The sequence below is a fragment of the Python bivittatus genome, unplaced genomic scaffold (assembly GCF_059951505.1).
Source record: "Python bivittatus isolate LINGU-HERP-01145 unplaced genomic scaffold, Pbiv_v1 ctg000700_np1212, whole genome shotgun sequence".
NCBI classification, from domain to species: Eukaryota; Metazoa; Chordata; class Lepidosauria; order Squamata; family Pythonidae; genus Python; species Python bivittatus.
The window spans coordinates 15,970,765-15,988,133 of record NW_028277098.1 but is presented as its reverse complement, the minus strand read 5'-3'; the positions used below and the strand labels follow the sequence as shown (position 1 = coordinate 15,988,133).

General features: G+C 46.6%; 1 protein-coding gene across 3 annotated transcripts in view; it reads right to left on the bottom strand.

The window, feature by feature from the left end:
• LHX9 (LIM homeobox 9) overlaps positions 1-10,314 on the bottom strand; it is a 33,956-nt gene extending 23,642 nt beyond the window's left edge. For 2 of the 3 annotated variants that reach the window (XM_088153500.1, XM_007434277.2), the window contains exons 1-3: positions 10,101-10,314; positions 6,592-6,794; positions 2,019-2,389 (exon numbers count right to left, since the gene is read on the bottom strand). In XM_088153500.1, coding sequence (XP_088009626.1) covers positions 2,019-2,389; positions 6,592-6,794; positions 10,101-10,274 — 748 coding nt within the window. In that variant the 5' untranslated portion in view covers positions 10,275-10,314. The remainder of the gene's footprint in view (positions 1-2,018; positions 2,390-6,591; positions 6,795-10,100) is intronic. The other variant, XM_007434278.2, reaches the window with a different exon arrangement.
• Positions 10,315-17,369: the final 7,055 nt, after the last annotated feature.

The window sequence follows — 17,369 nt, the reverse complement described above, 5'->3', positions numbered from 1 at the left end:
CCGGCCCATCTTGGACCTGAGACTCGGGACTAGAGTGACGCGCAAGAGCAAGCAGCAAGTCCAGAGCCTCGGGGCCGTTTCGAAAAGACGATTTCATGCAAGAGGGTCCGATCCAAAATAACCAGTCGCGCAGTTCCGTGTTTCTCGCCCCAAGCTCCCTTCCTGTCTTTCCAGAAGTTCAAATTCATGCACAGCATACACACAACCACTCCATCCTTCTGGACCAGACCGAGTTGCACGCGGGCTAAGAGAACCGAACCAACAGACAAAGCACACATCCCGGAGGGGAGGTCCCGCGGAGCCCCTTCGGTTGACCACAGTCTTCGGGACCTCTCGCTTCTTCTCATAAAGGCCTTTTGCAACAATAACAGGGAAATAGCCTGCGCACATTTTCCTGAGCATAAGCGCCAAGTAATTCATCAGGGCTTGCTGCAAAATTCCTCGGAACCAGACTGTGCTGTTGGTTTCTGACTGAACGAATAGGTTTCAACTGCTTAATGTGGCGGGGTCGCGATTCTCAGCGCCATCCTTAGCCTTTCGGCTTTTTTGTTAAGACTTCCACACTAGAAATTTATAGTGTGATCGTTTTGGTGATGTGATGTACCATCAATGAAAGCAGGCTTTATCCCACCACAGTAATGACACTATACTAAGATTACATCTTTCCGATTGTTTTAGTAATTATGATAAATTGTCTAATCCAACACACCCACTACCCCTTTTCTTATACAGAAGATCAACAGCAGAAACTAAACATCCCAAGAATTAAAAAAAAAAAAAGTTGTGTCTTCTCAGAAGTAGATACCACTTACTCTGTTGGGCAGAACTTTCAGGTAAATGGACAACGGTAGCTTTATTTTCGTGAGAGGAAGGAAGCCCTACTCAACAATTGGACTTACTTCAGAGTAGGCATAACTAGGTTTGCACTCTAAGCAGTCAAAAGTCCTGTGATCTAAGAAGTCCCCAGATCCAAAGCCATGCCATCATAAACACTAAAGCCTAAAGAACCTCCCTATTTTTCAGCAGGTCATCATTGGTAGAGGAAACAAATCAGACTGTCCTACCTTGCAAAGCTGTTTTAACTTTTAACTTTACAGGCATACTTCAGTGGTGTACTTTGTATATTTAAAAGTAAAATATCAGCAGCATATTATTTTCTGTCTTCATCGTACTTGCCTGAAAATATGCTTATTGTAAACTAAACCAAACTCAGTGTGCATGACAGGAAGAAGTTGCTAAGGAAAGTGAGGAGAAGAAATACATTTGCATTTGCAAATTTCCAAGAGAAAAAGAACTATTCCAAATATAAAAGTCAGACAAGCTGGAGGAACATGCAATATTTATCAGAAATAAATATCATCTGAACCTGATAGTGCTTCAGGTTGCAATCCTAAACATACTGGATGGATTCACTCAATCCCCTAAACTGCAAAAGCTGGATTGGCAAAACAAGCCAACTCCATTTTGACCTAATGAGCAGTGTGAATCCAGCCCTGTACTCATTTTATACTTCCATATGTCCCTGAACCAAGGAAATTGGATTGATCGAGAAAACCAGGGTTAAGTTAACCATAGATTCATGTGTGTGTGTGTGTGTGTGTGTGTGTGGACATAACCTATGTTTCCCTTAAGCTCAGGGGAACTTTCTTCTGCCCAGTGTATGCTCTTATTCTCCAAAAAGCATATTTCCTTTCAGGCTTGAAGGCCAACTTTACAGATGATTAAAGGTTTCTATTCTTCCTTTAAGTCAATAGCCTCTGGCCCACAGTAATTCCTGCCAAGATATTTATTACAGGTTAAGGTGAAAAGATTGTTGGGGGGGGTGAGAAACTCTGAAATGGCCTAACAAAGATCCTGCTCTGCAATTTACATACAGGGTTGCAAGGGAAAAAACTGGTATCCGGCACCCTTCAGGGAAAAAAGCAAGCATGCCTCCCAGTCTACGACTAAGATCCCGGGCGGTAGAGCGATTAAGGCACTGCCATGCTCCTCCCGAAGCGGCTTATCCTGCGACCCACCTGAACTGTAGCTGACCAGGTCGACGCCCAGAGCCGGGCTCTTCCTCTTCCTGGGCCGCCCTTTCTGGACTGTACCGGTGCCATTGAAGTAAGGCAGGGCCAGGCCACCGCCCTTGGCTGCCAGCTCGGTGTAGCTGAGTGACGCGGGCGGGAAGGAGGCGGGGTCGGCGCCCTGGAGCAGGCTCTCGAAGTGCGCCCGGCAATAGACCACGTTGTCCTTCATGCCGAAATGGTCGCCCGTCGTCAGCGTCTTGTTGCACGTGGTGCAGGTGAAGCAGCTGAGGTGGTAGACCGAGTCCCGGGCCCGCATTACCATCTCCGAGGCCGAGATGCCCAGGTGGCAGCGGGCACAGCGCTGCACGGAGAACCTTCTGGAGGAAGAGCGCACCGAGTTAGTGGAGACCCGCCAAGAGTGGGGGGAGGGGCAGCGGTATTGCAGCCCCTCCGGCCTGATTGACTGAATTAGACTGATCAGCCCAAGGCCTGCCGGGGGGGGGGGGGCGGACAGGTTAGTTGGGTCTGGTTGGGCTCAAACCAGTTGGGGCCAAGCGAAAGTAACATAGAAGTTACAGCTTGGGAAAGGGTGACGTGATTGGCTCAAAAAGCATTTAAAACGGCTGAATCTCACCTGCACTACTCCTAAATCCAGAGGGAGTGAGTGGAAAATGGTCTTCTGGATGGGTTCAGTCCCTGAACTCCGGTGTCATACAGATCAAACGGGAAAGGTTGTCTACAGTTGGGCAGGCAAGGGAGGAAAATAAGTATTGCTTAAAAGGATAGCAGAGAGCCAGTTTGGTGTAATGGGTAAGGTGTCAAGCTAGAAAGGGGTAGACTGTGAGCTCTAGGCTCAAAGCCAGCTGAGTGACATTGGGCCAGTCCCTCTCACTCAGCCCTAAGAAACAAGCAATGACAAACCACTTCTGAAAAACCTTGCCAAGAAAACTTGTCCAGGCGACTTGTCCAGGCAGTCGCCAGGAGTCAAGACTGACTCAAAGGCACCAAAAAAAAAAAAAAAATTATAAAAGGATGACAATGAGATGATCTTGTATTTTAGTGCTGTGGTTGTTTATTAAACCCTTAAACCTGATTTTTTTGCCTTTTAAATTCACAATCTGGTGAGCAAAAAGAGACTTCAGGAGAGCCTTTCCAGATGTGGGAGCAGGAGGGAAACGCCATCATTTTGTAGGGAGGGGGGAATTGCACTGAGCTCAACTACACCTTCTTTGTGAATTGATCCCATTGAACTTTACGGAACTTATTTTTTAAATATGAGTGGATAAACCCTGTCAATCTCATTAATTTCCCCAGGGCAAAGTTCCATTTTCTTCGGATATCACATTGTCCCAATTTACCAGTCGGCCTGGCATGTTGTGCACACCCATCCCACGTCGTTAATTGATGGTTCAGTATGTCCTGTAAATACAGACGTTTGTACTCCATTAACCCAGAAAATTGGGTTAATGGAGTACTCTGTAGTGGGTCCTGCACAGTCATTCTCACTTACCTGTTAAACTCAGTGGGGCTACTTTTGAATTTACAAGGATTAGAATTAGGATAGTCCTATTACATTTCCCTTAAAATACTGTATTTCTATATCACAAGTAGGTACCTTTTCCATCTACCCAAAAAAAAAAAAAATTATATAAGATGGCAACCTCCATCCCTACACAAACGGTTTGTTGTTTGTTTGTGAAGCAATGGCTTTTGAGGAAGAAAACATCACTGGATTAATTGCTCAACTTTTAAGGCTGAACAGCTCCAGAAATTGAAGACGAATTAACATTCTTCTGGGGTGGGATGGAGTTACAATCTTGCATTTTTAGACTATGCCCACCAGGAGTGAGCTGTAATTTCTTCCCTCCACTGAAAAAGTGTTCTCTCCCTCACAGAAGGGGAAATTCATCTTTTGGTCAACCCTTGCCTGGGAAATTAGCATATCTAGCAATTAAGCCGATTAATCTATTAAATCAATCTACTTGATTTTGCGCTGCTATCTTGTTTTGTAATGGAAGGTGGTGCTCAGAAACGGGAGCTGGTATCCCCAAAGAGTCATCTGGAGTCCCGGAATAATGGGGGTGGGAGGAGAGATTCAAGCACATCAGGAAGCCCAGCCTCGCGTTCTTCATCCCTCGCTCAAACTAACCACTCCAAATATCCCTATTAGCTGCAGTCCTGGGTCTACAGCACATGCTCTCTGCGTGCGCTCAGGGGTGTTCTTTCTGGCTCAATTCGACGATGCTCCTTCGGGATTTCTCAGGTGGAGAGAGCCCAGAAGCCGGAGAGTGGCAAAGCTCATTTCCCCGCAGCGCAAAATCAAAGAACAGCGAAGAAAGAGGGCCTCTTTCCCCACCGGCTTAGCGTTGGTCCCCTCCGGCAAAAGGAGGGGGCGAGCAGGGAGCTGAGTCTGCTTCTCCCTTGACTGCGGGATTTATTACCACAACAAGGCGTTTAGCCCGGGGGCATGAAATGTGGAGCCTAAGCAACTTCCACCACTCTGGCCCCAGATAGATGTGGGGAATCCTCTATCTTTTCATTAGGACGAGGAGAGAGCCCTGAATGAGAGCAAATGAATGAGTCATACTTTGAAAAAGACCTGCGTGGAACAGCACCGGTCTTTAGCAAGACTCCCGCGAAATTGAAAAGCCTAGTAATTCAAAGCTGCTCTTTGGTTGTTTGAGAAAAGCTAACACTGGAAATGAAGCCTAAGCTTAATTCTAAGTTTAAAAAATTTGTTTTTGAGTATACCTTTCAGAAATAAAGCTAAACATAAAACACACCATGGTTGCTTTCTTACTTTTTGAAGGTTTTAGGTAAAGGTGGTAGCCCTAACCCACCAATACTTGGAAATAGATCTCATTGAGTTCAGTAGGATTTAGTGTAGAGTAAATAAGGAGCACGGCCCACATTTGGGGACACCTTAGAAACTTTCCTGAAATCTATAGGAAATGGTTCCAAGGAAGCTTGAGGGTCTGGTGGAAAATAACAATAAAAATGGGAATATTCATTTGAAGCATTGGGAAGGGAGACTAATAAAAATCCGAATATATCTCTTTAACAGGTGGACGAAAGCCAGGCTTGTCGGAGGGCAGTTTCTCATGAACAAGCGAGTCGGAGCAGGCTGCCCAGCGGGAGAGCTTCTGTGCCAAGCCAAGTTAATTTCCAGGCCCTAGTTAAGGAACGGATGGATCCACCACGCTCCAGCCTTACTCAGAAAAGAACATGGCAGGGCTGGCCACCAAGGAAATCTGCAGAGAGTATGCTAGGACAGCAAGTTACTACGTTCACATGACACTCCTAACATGGTTACTTAGTTAACCCGTTTTTTGACTAGGCAGAATACATTGAAACATAACCTACTCTAATGGCCTGGTTTCACATAACACGCTGGCCCTGGCACGCGCTGCACACCCAGCCTTTTCTGAGATTAACACTAAACCAGTTTAACCGGTTGTGCGAATCCCTCTGCTTCATGCATTCCTGACCTGATTAAGCGAATTGCGTGTACACACAATCTGTAAGAGTTCACCGGTGCAATTCAAGTAAGTGTCCCCTGGCGTTGCACTGATTCCCGGGGAGAGTATTTTGGAGCGTTTTGAAAGCGGCCTTCCTGGTGGCTTGACTTTTGCCCCGTTGCCTGTTCTGAGCAACTCATTCTTCCTATAGGAAGAAGGCATTTTGTAAAACTCGGTGGAGCGGAGAAGGCCTTGGCCAGCAGCCCGGGCAGAGGAAATACGCCCCGCTAGGTAGCAGTTAGTTATTTCCCAGCGGCAAGTAAAATGTTTGCGTCCCTGCAGCCCAGCAGGGATCTCTGCCCTGGACTTTTCTGCCTGTGCTTCTGAGGGCCTTTTCACGTGCATCCAATTCAAAGGGGAATGCGCACGTGCGAATGGTCCTCCACAAGCCGAACACTGTAATTTAGATTTCTCTGGACTCCCCCACACTTTTCTACAGAATCTACTCAACACTTAGGCCTTAAAGTGCCAGCTTCCCTCACGCAGGCTTTGCCCGGTGAGAAATGGTGGGAGGAACAGATTTAATGTCTCTGACAGGGTTTTAAATCCCTTGACGACACCCCTCCCTTTCTTCCAATAGAGGCAAGGTACGTATTTATTTTTTTCAGTAGCGGTGATTCACGCGTTTGGTCCGGAAGCATAAAAAAAAAATGTTCCGTCCAAGGAAGCACATGTGTGAATTGCCTTTATCATAATTTCCAACAAAGCAGTTGGGTCAATGGCTTAGTTCCCGATATGTTTGTGAGGAGGAAGGTCCTTTCACTCCTGGATGTCACATTTCCATTTTCAGTGGGAGATAAGATCCCAATATTCCCTCAAAGTTGTTTAATTTACCATCCCAAAACGGGGCGGTGCATCTGTGCTACATGTCGACATTCATGCCCGCGTAAACTCAGCCTCAGACAATCAAGGGAGGAAAACTAAGGTATCCTGCAAGTATGTGTGAATGCTCCCTGGAAGATGTTTTTTCCAAGGAAAAGTTCTGAGCCAAAAGGAATTCTTGCACTTCACCCCATTCCATCTTATTCGCCACCCCCCATTCCACCCCTTACGGGCTATACCTGTAATAGTCCTCCTTGCAGTAAATGCTGCCGTCCTTGGCAAAGCAGGTGAGTTCTGACTCCAAAGCCAGTTTACATTCACAGCACTTCAGGCAGCGGAGATGCCACTGCTTGTCCACAGCCAACAAGTAGTAGCGGTCGGAGATTTTGCCCCCGCATCCTGCGCAGAGGGCAGGCTTCTCGGGACTCAGCGGAGGCATGTTCTGCAGAAGGAAGCAAACGTCAGCGGATCGGGCAAAGGCTCACAGGCTCGACATCTAATCAGGTGTACTTTTTCAGTTTGTTTTTTTTTAATTTCAATAGCAGAGACATTTCCAAGCAAAATCACAAGAGATGGGTAACGGGCCTCAGCTGAAGGTTTACAGCACGATTCTACACAGACCTACTTGACGTAAACTTGCTGCATTCCCTCAGTCTTACTCCCAGCTTCGTGTATAATGTTTTAGTGGCGCTTCGTTTCTGAGGTACGTAAGGAATGATTTCCATCCCGTGGATTTTAATGGGAGCTTCATTCCATGTACAGTACCTGATCACAAGTTACCTGGGAGTAAGTCCTGCTGGATTCGATTACATTTAGTTCCGCATAGATAGGCATAAGCTTGCACAGTGAATCCGGATCCCTTCCATTGGCTGGATTTATTCAACATTAAGCTCTCTGGGTTACCGAATACACCATAATTTTTTGGACTCACACAACTCTTCACCCTCCATTGGCAGAGCGCAATGGCTGGGTTCACACAAGGCTGCTGAGTCCTCAGGAAATTGGGGACACCCTAAAAGACGCGATGGGTGAAGTCAGTATTCGTGGTTTATGCTGGCCTCCCTGAGGGAACTTTTGCTGGGAGAAACCGCTGGATCTCTCCCCAAGCTTAAAGCGGCCTCAGCCTCAAGCAGAAACTGGCAACCTCTCGTTTGCTCCTTCGCTCGCTTTTCACTCTGCACGCTGCGTAGAGCCGCTTTTGCGAGAAGCCGATCTGTTGACGCGGAAGATATTAGTTGCTGGAGAGGGGAGGGGGGATTGAAAAAGGATCTTATCCTTTTTCCCAGGGCTGAGTTTCAATGGCAGGGTTTACATTCTGGGCAGAGAAGATATAACCCTCAGTTCCTTCTTCGTCCCAGACCAAAATCCCTTTTCCGGCCTTCATACAGAGAAGGGATGCATCCAAGAGCAAGGCAGAAAATCTAGGGAGACCGAGAGGCTCGGCGGTTTCGCCTCCTGGAAGCACAGAAGGCCATGCTCTCGCTGGTTCTTCTTCAAAGTGCGACCCTCTTGATTGGGGATTTATTTCCGAGGAAACAACCCTGGGACAGATCGGGCTGTGAGCTTGGGGGGGGGCACTGCTGCCCCAGCCGTTCGCTTTTATTCTCCTGACCTGGGCTGAGCTACAGAATACATTTTGAAATAAGTGTCACACTGTTGAGAGAACGAAAAGAAAGAGGGAAGCCCTGTTTCATCTTTTTTTTTTTTTGTTCCCTTCGGGTTGTTTATTTAAGGGGAAAAGTGGTGGGGGGAGGACATGACTTATAAAGTCCTTACTGCCTGGATTTTGGGAAAGTCCACTAGGAAGAACAGCTGCAGAGAGATAGTTTAAATCAAGCACGTGGCCTATTAAAACAGGTAGGTTTGGGGGGGGGGGTAATAGTTATTTTGGGCAATTCTTTCCCAGTTTATCTTTGAATCTGAGAAAGGAAAGGGGAAGATTTAGACCATCTGGGAAACAACTGAAAACTTTCCACAGATTAAAAATACAAAGGGCTAAATCTACCAAGAACGAGGGATGGTGGTAGAACCACAAATGGGAGTAGGGTTTTTTCCCCTCTGTTTATCTCTCTTCTTTCTCTTTTATTTGGGATTTCTCTCCTCCTTTCTCTCCTCTATAAAGCTTAGGAAGAGTGAAAGAGACTGAAATGCCAACGAAGCCTTAACTTGGTCTCTGCTGTGGATGCAGGAGAGTCCAGTTCAAAGAAGCACAACTTTCTGTGGGCCGTTACTTGGATTCGTGGTGGATGCCACTGAAGGTCCTGGGATTTGGGACCAAAGGAAATTTCCTTTTTGCCCACCCCCCAGCCCTTTTTCTTTCCGCTGGAACCCCTCGGCTTAGAGTTTTGGAGCCAGCTAATGCTCAAGCAACCGCTCTGCTTTTCTGCTTAACACTCAGAACGATTCCACTTATTAGGCATTTTAAAAGAGAAAAATAAATCTGGGAGCAGAGTGGGAGGGAGACCTTCAACTGAACATTGTTTATTTCTTCCGTTTTGTCGATTTCGCTCAGTAGCCTCGGTGGTACTTTTACAAGTTTGAGCCTTTAGAATGGGCTAGAGAAGTGAAGCGAGGATAAACGTTTGTTTCTTTTTTCAATACAAGAAGTTAAAATGAATCTCCAGCAGCACCCGAATAATGTAACTGAAATTAATCTGTTTGAAAGCCATCAAAATGCTTAATTTTCCCCTGTCGCATCTATTTTTACAAATGACCTGGAATATAAAAGTCATCGGAGTCTTTCCAAAGGGTATTGAACTTACTTGGAAGTAAATTTGGACGCCTCAAGTCTTCCAAGCAATTTCGTTCTGGAGCCTGTTGGGTTTACCCTCTCCTGCCCCTGGAGAGGCTTGGCGAATATCTTTCTTCGTAGACGCCCCCATTAAACGCCTTCCAGCCTGACTGTCATCAAACTTACTCCGAACCAAATGGCACAGAGCCCCGTGAGGTTCATTTCTTTCGCGCGAAACTGGCTGGAAAACGAGGCTGTGCCGCTCCTACTTTAGTCGTGGCTTCGATCCTCGACTAGGCAACGTTCCTGAACTTGCTTCCCAGGAACCTTGATGGGACCGGGCTGGTGCAGAAACTGAGACTGAATGTTCAAGCAACTGGGTAGGATCCAAACACCCTAAACCCTTTTGAAGAGGGAGGTCAGCGAAAGGGACTGAAGTTTAGGTGGGTGATCAGGGGGAGAATGGCAAATCGATTTTAAGCAGGTTTATTCGGGAGCAATGCCTCCCTTTCCCTGGAGAATCGTTTCTGGAAATCCTAGACCTGCGCTGGGTCCTGCTTACCTGCGTGCTCGCACACACACATGCACACTTTATGAAGTAGGTTGGAACTTGAAAGCCTACCCTAAAAAATTCAGTAGAATTTACTCCTGAGTAAAGCTCCTTACAATCGCGCTGTAATACCTGCGCTTGTTTGTTGTCTTTTTTAAAAATAACCCAGATGTAGAGAAATAATTGTGATTTTAAAGTAGAGGAAGAAACGGTGGACCTCTTTTAAAAAAGACAAGTGGAAACTACTCTTTTAAAAAACATATCTGGAACTAAGGCTTGAACGTCTCGCTGGGCATTCTCAGATACGCACGCACGCACGCACAAGACATTCCAGTGACCCTGGGAGGTTCTGGTTACTTTACTTCTAGAATTGGGAGAGGGGTGTCCTACTCTCTCTCTCCCTCACAAAATCCACCCTTCCTTCACCTCTTCTGTGAAAGCTCCCGGCTTTTTCCACTGCTGCTTACCGCTTCCCGGCCGTTCATCTGTCCCGCTTTAGCCAGGCGGGATTCGGTCTTGGACCGCCTCTCCATCTCCTCCATGATCCCCTGGATGTGGCCTCCGGAGATGCCGTGGAAAAGCATGGCTGGGGAACGGAAGGGACACGCGTTTCCTTCGGCTCGGCACCCCACTATTTCCATATACAGGTCCCAGAGTCTTGGTTTAGAGCATCCGAATCGCCAGGCGACGGGACGAGCCCGCAGGAGAAGCTTCGTGGCTCCGGGGAGAGGGCAGGTAGCAGCCGAAGACTGGGAGGACTGCAGCGCGGCAGCTCGCGGGGGTGGTCTTGGGGGTCTTCCCCCCGCCTGGCCGGCGCAAAAGACTGGGCTGCTTCGGGAAGAAAGGACAAGCAAAGAACGGGATGGACCCAAAGGGGAGGGGAAGAACGGGGAACGGGGGAGGGGGGAAGAGAAAGAGAGAGAATGCAGACACGAAGTTGAGACTTGGGCAAAGCAGAGAGAGCAAAAAACAAAAAAACAAAAGAAAAAACGGTTCAGGCAAAAGAAAGGGAAGGATGGGGGTGTTAAAAGACAAAGAAAAGCCAAACAAGATAGGGAAATGAGTGTGGGTGTGTGTAGGGAGTGGGGTAGGTTAAAGCAGAGATCTCCGTTTGCTTGAAAGTTCCTGTTGCTCTCGCTTGGATGTGGGACTGCTGCTTGCTGGAGCTCTGTCCAATTTGTTGGAGGCAGAAGCCAACCCAGTTTGGATAATTCAGGAGGAGGAGTCCTCACCCAGGAGCTGCCACCAGCCCCCTGCTCCTCCTCCTCCTCCTGCTCTGCAGACAACAAAGAGCTGTCAAACTTTGCCAGCCCCCACCGTGATGGGCAAGCAGTGACAAATATTCCAGAGGAGTGGGTGGGAAAGGGTTTAGGGTTTAGGGAGGGGACAAGAGGCACCTCCCAGGGATCTTTCAGAGGACTGGATGGGGGGGGGGGGTCTAGATTATACTTCTGTGCCCCATCCACCCATCGTCCAGCTTCTCTCCCACCCCCCCTCCAAATTCTTGCCTGGCATTCAGACCTCAAGTTCAAATAATTTTTAACAATGAAAAAGGATGGGGGAGAGAAAGAGGCAAGGGCGTCTCTTTCAATGGAACTTGGTTGGAAAGCTGCCCCTGACCAAGACGAGAGGAAGGTATGGTGGAACCAACGGACAGACAAACGAAGGCAAGGTCAGGAATAATTTAGAATAGATCAGACTTTCTCAGAGACTGTAAATGTAATCCCTTACATTCCAGCAGAATATAGGCAAAGGTTTTAATTCTAGACTTGCTGAAGGAACTCAGTGAGGTTTACTTTTGAGTAAAAGTGAATGTTGTTTAATAATAATATTTTATTTTAAAGCATCTACTCTTTCCCTAGCTCTAATACCTCTAAAGAAAGGCCCACTGAGTTTCATGGCAAGGAATTCTGCCTAGGAAGCAAGGAATCAGAGAAAACAGCTGTTGCACCAATTCCTGTCATTTTGGCAGAACTCACCACTCTTTGCAAATGGACCAAAGTAACCTTTCTCTTTTCTTCTGGGGAGAAATCTTCCCAACCTAGTATAAAAGTGTTTCTCAACCTTGACAACTTTAAGCTGTGTGGACTTCAACTTCCAGAATTCCTGGGAGTTGAAGTCCACACATCTTAAAGTTGTCAAGCTGAGAAACTCTGTAGTATAATGCCCCTGTTTAAATGTATTGATTTCACCCAGCTCCAGAAGGAATCCAGCAAAGGAATACAATATTTGAAGATGCTAGGAGGACAGGGTGAAGGACAGAACAAATTGAAGAAAGTTAACTGAAAGCCAAGAAAGATGGAGACTTAGTGCTGTATCTCTTGGTGGAGAATTGAGGAATATCAAGTTTGGGATGTCCAAAAGATAGGTGGGATTTAGTAGGAAATGCTTGCTTCCACATGTGATCTCTTGAGGTTGAGATGGTTGCTCATTGGATGAGCTGAGTGAATGATTTTGATACTAAACTTGAGAATCACACAGTGCTGATCACCAAGTAGGCTTGAGATCTTCTCAGCTCAGAGTCCATGGAGGAAAAATTAAGAGATTCTCGCTGCCACCTCCAATTTTTCCCTTTGGGGCTTGGGTCAACCCACCATCCTCTTGGATGGAATCCAGATTTTGGAAATCACCATCCCAGGAAACCACATCATTGGCCGCCTGCATTTTTTCTGCCCAGGGACAGGAGGCGGAACTTTTCTTTCATTCGTGTTGCTTTAAAAAAAATAATAACCCCATTGCTTTTGAATTGTGAAGGAAAAGAAGCCCCTTCATATGCCTGTCCTTCACACATCCAAATTCAAGAGCAAGAGATAGATGGGAAAGATGTTCTTTGCATCTGGGTAAGCGTCTCTTTCATCGTTTAAGGAGAACAAGAAACGAACTACAATGCAGTTCCACAGAGCAGAGAAACCCAAACAAGTGAAATAAGCCTGCATGTGTGCATGTATCTATGTATATTATACGGACACTTCCTTTTTCTTTCTTTTTTATGGAACTCAAAAGCCCATGACAGCAGGACTGTCTGTTGATGTTAAGTCAGATTAGTCTGAGAAGTCAAAAACAAAAAAAAAATCCCAGAGGGAGACAGTAGCAAATAATTTCCTTATTGTTCCCTTAAAAATGATGTGGAAGTGTCCATGAAGTTACTAAAAATCTCAAAGAAAACTTGAGCTGACTTAATACAATCAAGAGAGAAATGTTGAGTTGAAAAAAGGAATCCCAAACATACATTCTAGGAACTACTAGGAAAAATCAAGAATACAGATCTGGTCCTTTGTCCACCTTCTCCATGATCTGTATCCCAAAACAATGAATGGCTGAGCAAGATGGAGTTCTAAGAATGAAATTGTGAAGGGGGCATGGCTCTGCTCCTCTTGAACTCCAAAGAAGAATTTCCATTGATTTGAATAGAGGAGAAATTGTCATCCTGCAGAGCATCACTGCAGGAAAGTTGGGTAACTGGGCTTAATTATTTTAACCCCCACCCCCCAATTAAATGTCAGAGGTTGTGTTTGTAGGACTTGCTTACCCCTAGTTAGCTTTACCATGGGTTACTGAATTAATTCAATGTTCAGGATTCTCTGTGTAGTCTGAATCATAAACAGGCTGGGCTAAAATGTGCTTGGCTTGCATGAAATTACTTAATTGTTTTCAACATGCGACAAGCCAGGCTGCTGTATTTTGGCCTCTTCCTGTTCATTCTGCTCAGCAGGATTCTGGACTTCTGCCCCAAAGTCCTACCCTGGCAATTCTACACAGTGATGGACTCTAATTGTGTCCAAACAAATGTGTTTACTGTGGAGACCTTACCTTGTCATCTTGGGCATACCTGCTCAGAAGTGAGCTGAGTTTAATTTCTGTGCATGCTAATTAGTCAGTCCGATGTATTTAATGAGAATTAATGGGGTTCAGTGTAAGTGTGGTGAGCATGCTGGTATGTGCACTCTTGTCTTCTTAGAGTTCAGTTCTGTGCTTGACTACTCAGGAGTAAGCCTAACTTTTATGATTCCCATCCCCAGATAATTGGGTGTAGTGGTCTACAATTATGTGTACCCAATTTTGTGCAAGAAAGTAAGTGTTAGTGAATTAAATGCAGCTTCTGAGTAGTCTTAGAGAAGAGTTGGGTCAACTCCTTCCAGCTAAGAACTCAGCAGAATAGAGAGCAAGGCCAGGGAAAGGGAAGCTGGTAGCCTTCTGTCACCTCCTGCCCTCCAGTGTTTTTGGACTACGGTCACCGGACAAGTGGTGATGGAATTCTGGCCAAGCCAGCTGGAGGATTCCAGGATGGGAAAGCTGGATTACAGTCTGAACAGGACATAAAGATCTTGTGCAAGAGAAGTTAAGGACATTGTTTGTTTGTTTGTTTGTGCTGCAGTATAAGGCTAAACCAAGGAAATTTAAGAGATGGACAAGCCACATCCTTTATTTCTGTTATTTAGACCCCTTTTTGAATAAAAATAAAAAGTAAAATCCGACTTATAGTATTGTAGGAAATTTGTTCTGAAGTGGAATTAATGGCTCAGTTATGGTTAAAAGCCTCTTTCTCACTATTTTTTTCCACCAAAAGATTCTTTTCTATCAATCTTAATTGTATGGTGCATACAAAGGGCTGTCCTGGCTGACTGCTGTTGGAAACCAGATTCTTAACTGGGTCTGTGCTACATAGTTTCTTTCCCACAAATAATGTTTCTTTACCCATCTGGTCATGGAGCAGAAGATAACCCAAGAAACACAAATCCAAATGCTTATTTCTACACTCAAGACTTACTGGCCTATAGAAAGAAGAAGAGAGCAGTCCCATCCCTGAGCTCTGTGCAGCTGAGGTGGGAGGGTGGGATTCTGGCTGAAAGCAGCCATCTCATTTGAGCAGTGGGCTCTGACCAGCAAGTGTTGTGCTGACATGAGGGGCAACCAGAAACCTTCACTAAACTGGTTCTCTGCACTTGTGTTAATCAATCCACAGTTCAATCTATCTTTCTTCTATCTTCTCTTTCTCTCCTTTCCCTTGGGAAGATTAGCCCAATGGGACCTCTCTTCATAAGGAATCCATCATTTTCAACTCATATGGTCTGTGTCTGTGAGGCAAGTAAAAGAGGTGGAATGAAAGACCTTGAAACCCACAAGAAGGAACCTGCAGGATCAGAGGAAAGGCCTCACTAGCTGTTCCTACAAAGGCCAAAAGGCCCCACACTGAGACCATTAGTGGTCAGAGCCAGTCTGCCTTTGGTAGAGGCAATTAAACCCCAGTAATGGGAGATGGTTTCCCATCAATACTAGATGTCAGTTATCCAAGCTTAGTGGTGTCATCAGGGCAAGACCTTAGGATAGAACTGTAAGCACACACACCCCTTCCAGGGGAAACAGTAGGAGGGTCCCTAATGCAACAGACTGGGAGAAAATGAAGGGCATTCATTGTGGCTTTGCTTGCATAACATGCTTAACTGATTCAACATGTTGTACCACATATTTAATGAAAAAGGGTTACTGAGCTATACAATGAGCTGTACTGGCTATATTGAACCATACACAGAGCAAGGGGGCTGGGTTCGCCCAACACGCTAAGCCCTAACAAAGCATGACCCAGGCAAGAGCAGCAACTTGGTCTTTAACTGGACTGATCAAGCATCCTGTGTGAATGTATACAGCATCCCTGAAAACGGGGCTTTTGAAGATCATGAATTGCCAGAGTCTAAACTGGTCTAATGGCCTAAGCTACATCACTCCTTCTCTAGATACCTTGTGTGTGTGTGCGTGTGTGTGTGTGTGTGTTTTCCTGAAGCAGCACAATGGGAATGTGAGGCATCCCTTTCTTGTTTCCCTCTTTGCTTCCCTCTCCCTCTCCCCCTCCCCTCCCAGCATGAAAAAGAGGAAATATGTGAAAGTAAAATTAATATAGTGGCAAGAGCAGAAGGAAGATTCTGGAGCCTTTCAAGAAATGCAGTCTGTTTTTAAGGGCAATGAAATGAAGGGATTCCTTTGTCTGGATCATGTTGTAAATGTTGCCTGAGAATGGGGGGACCAAGACACCTCAAGCCTCGCTTTTCCCCAGAAGAACAGACTTCTTCCTTAATGTCTTATAGCCATTCACATCGAACTGGATATACACATTTCGCTGCACGGCATAATCATGGCTCGGGCACACAACAACTTCCATCCGAACTTCTGGTGTGTTCAGCCTTCCTCGCAGGGTCATTATGAAAATCAGGAGAAGACAGAGGGTGATGCGATAATGCAATTTGCGTGCTCCATGGTCACTTCCACGCTGGACACGCTAGGTCCGAGCGGACCCCCTGGAAGCCTGCCCTGCCTGGGAATCTTGTGCGGGCACTGCCTGACCCTACAGGGCGGATTGGAAAGGGACCACTCAGTAGGGCTTGCTCGCAGGCAAAGCACCCTCGGGTGAGGTCTGGTTGGCTTCTACAAAAGGGGGAGTGCGTCAGAAGTTTCCTGCCCCAGCCGCCAAGCTTTCAAAGGCCTTTGTTGGCACCTTAAGGCAACTTTCCATTGCTCACCTTGTCTCTTCTCTAAGCCTTCTCTTCCTTACACACACGCACCTGCGCACACACACACACACACCCCTCTTCTCTTTCTCTCTCCTTGGGACAGAGGAGAGGAGCTGCCTATAGAGAAAAATGGCCCAAATAGCACCCGGGGGTGGGGGGTGGGGGTGAAGGCAAGAAACCGGAAAAGTTTGCTCGAAAGGGAGGCCAAAGATGGGCTCCTGATGAGAAAGCCCTCTCTCCCGTTCGGTGAGGTGGCTGAAGAAGCAAAAGGCAGGTGGATGCAGAAAAAGGCTGAGCTCTTTACAGGAAACTCCACTCCCCTGCTGTCCCTACCCACATGGGGTCGATGTTGCAATTATTCTCAGAGGGGGAGGGATCAAGACTTTTCTTTGGACAGTGTTAGAAGGTCCAAATCCAGGGCTCTCCAAAGAAGTTAGATTAAACCAGGAAGGCTAGCAGAGGATGACCAAATGTCCCAATTAGGTGGTTGTAGCACAGCAGGTGTCTCAGCAGGTGGCAGCACCTGGCTGGCCCTGTGTGGGCTCAAAAGCAAGCAGATTGGGCCTGGTCAGTATTTGGATCTGAGACCACCCCAAAATCTCAGAGTTATAGGAGGGATCGGTAAATCGGGAAAACAGCTTGAAAGAAAGGCCTTGCCAAGCACATGGCACAGAGGTCTCTGCAAAGTTGCTAGAGTTGAGCTTGACAGGAAAGAGGCTTTACACAGAGGCAGGGATGGGGAGAAGGGAAATTAAGCTTGAGGTTCAGATTATGAACTTTGAGTTTCCGGGCAGAAGGTGGAGGTCAAGACAGCTTGCCAAGGGGCAAATCCCAAGACGGATGACAGCTCGGGGGCACTGGACGGTGAGCCTCACAGCGAGCCTCGGAACAAAACACTGGCGGCGAGCCGGGAAAGGAGCGACGCTTTGGCAGAAGCAAGAAACTTGCTCGGAGTGGACAGACAGAAAGACACACATACACATATTCGGAAGATTATCAAGAAGAAAAAAGGCTGAGCCACAGGCGGATCGAGCAGCTTGATTTTGGCTATAGAAAATCTATCCACGTGCAGATTAAGAGCCGCCAAAAAATAACAATCGGAATTAGAGGAAAGACAAGAGCAGCGAAAGAAAGGCAATCGGAAAGCGAGTCACTTGGCTTCGGCCCTTCTCTATTGAAAGGGCCCAAGTGGGGACGGTGAAAACCGGGTGTGCGAGCCCCAGCCGGACAGGC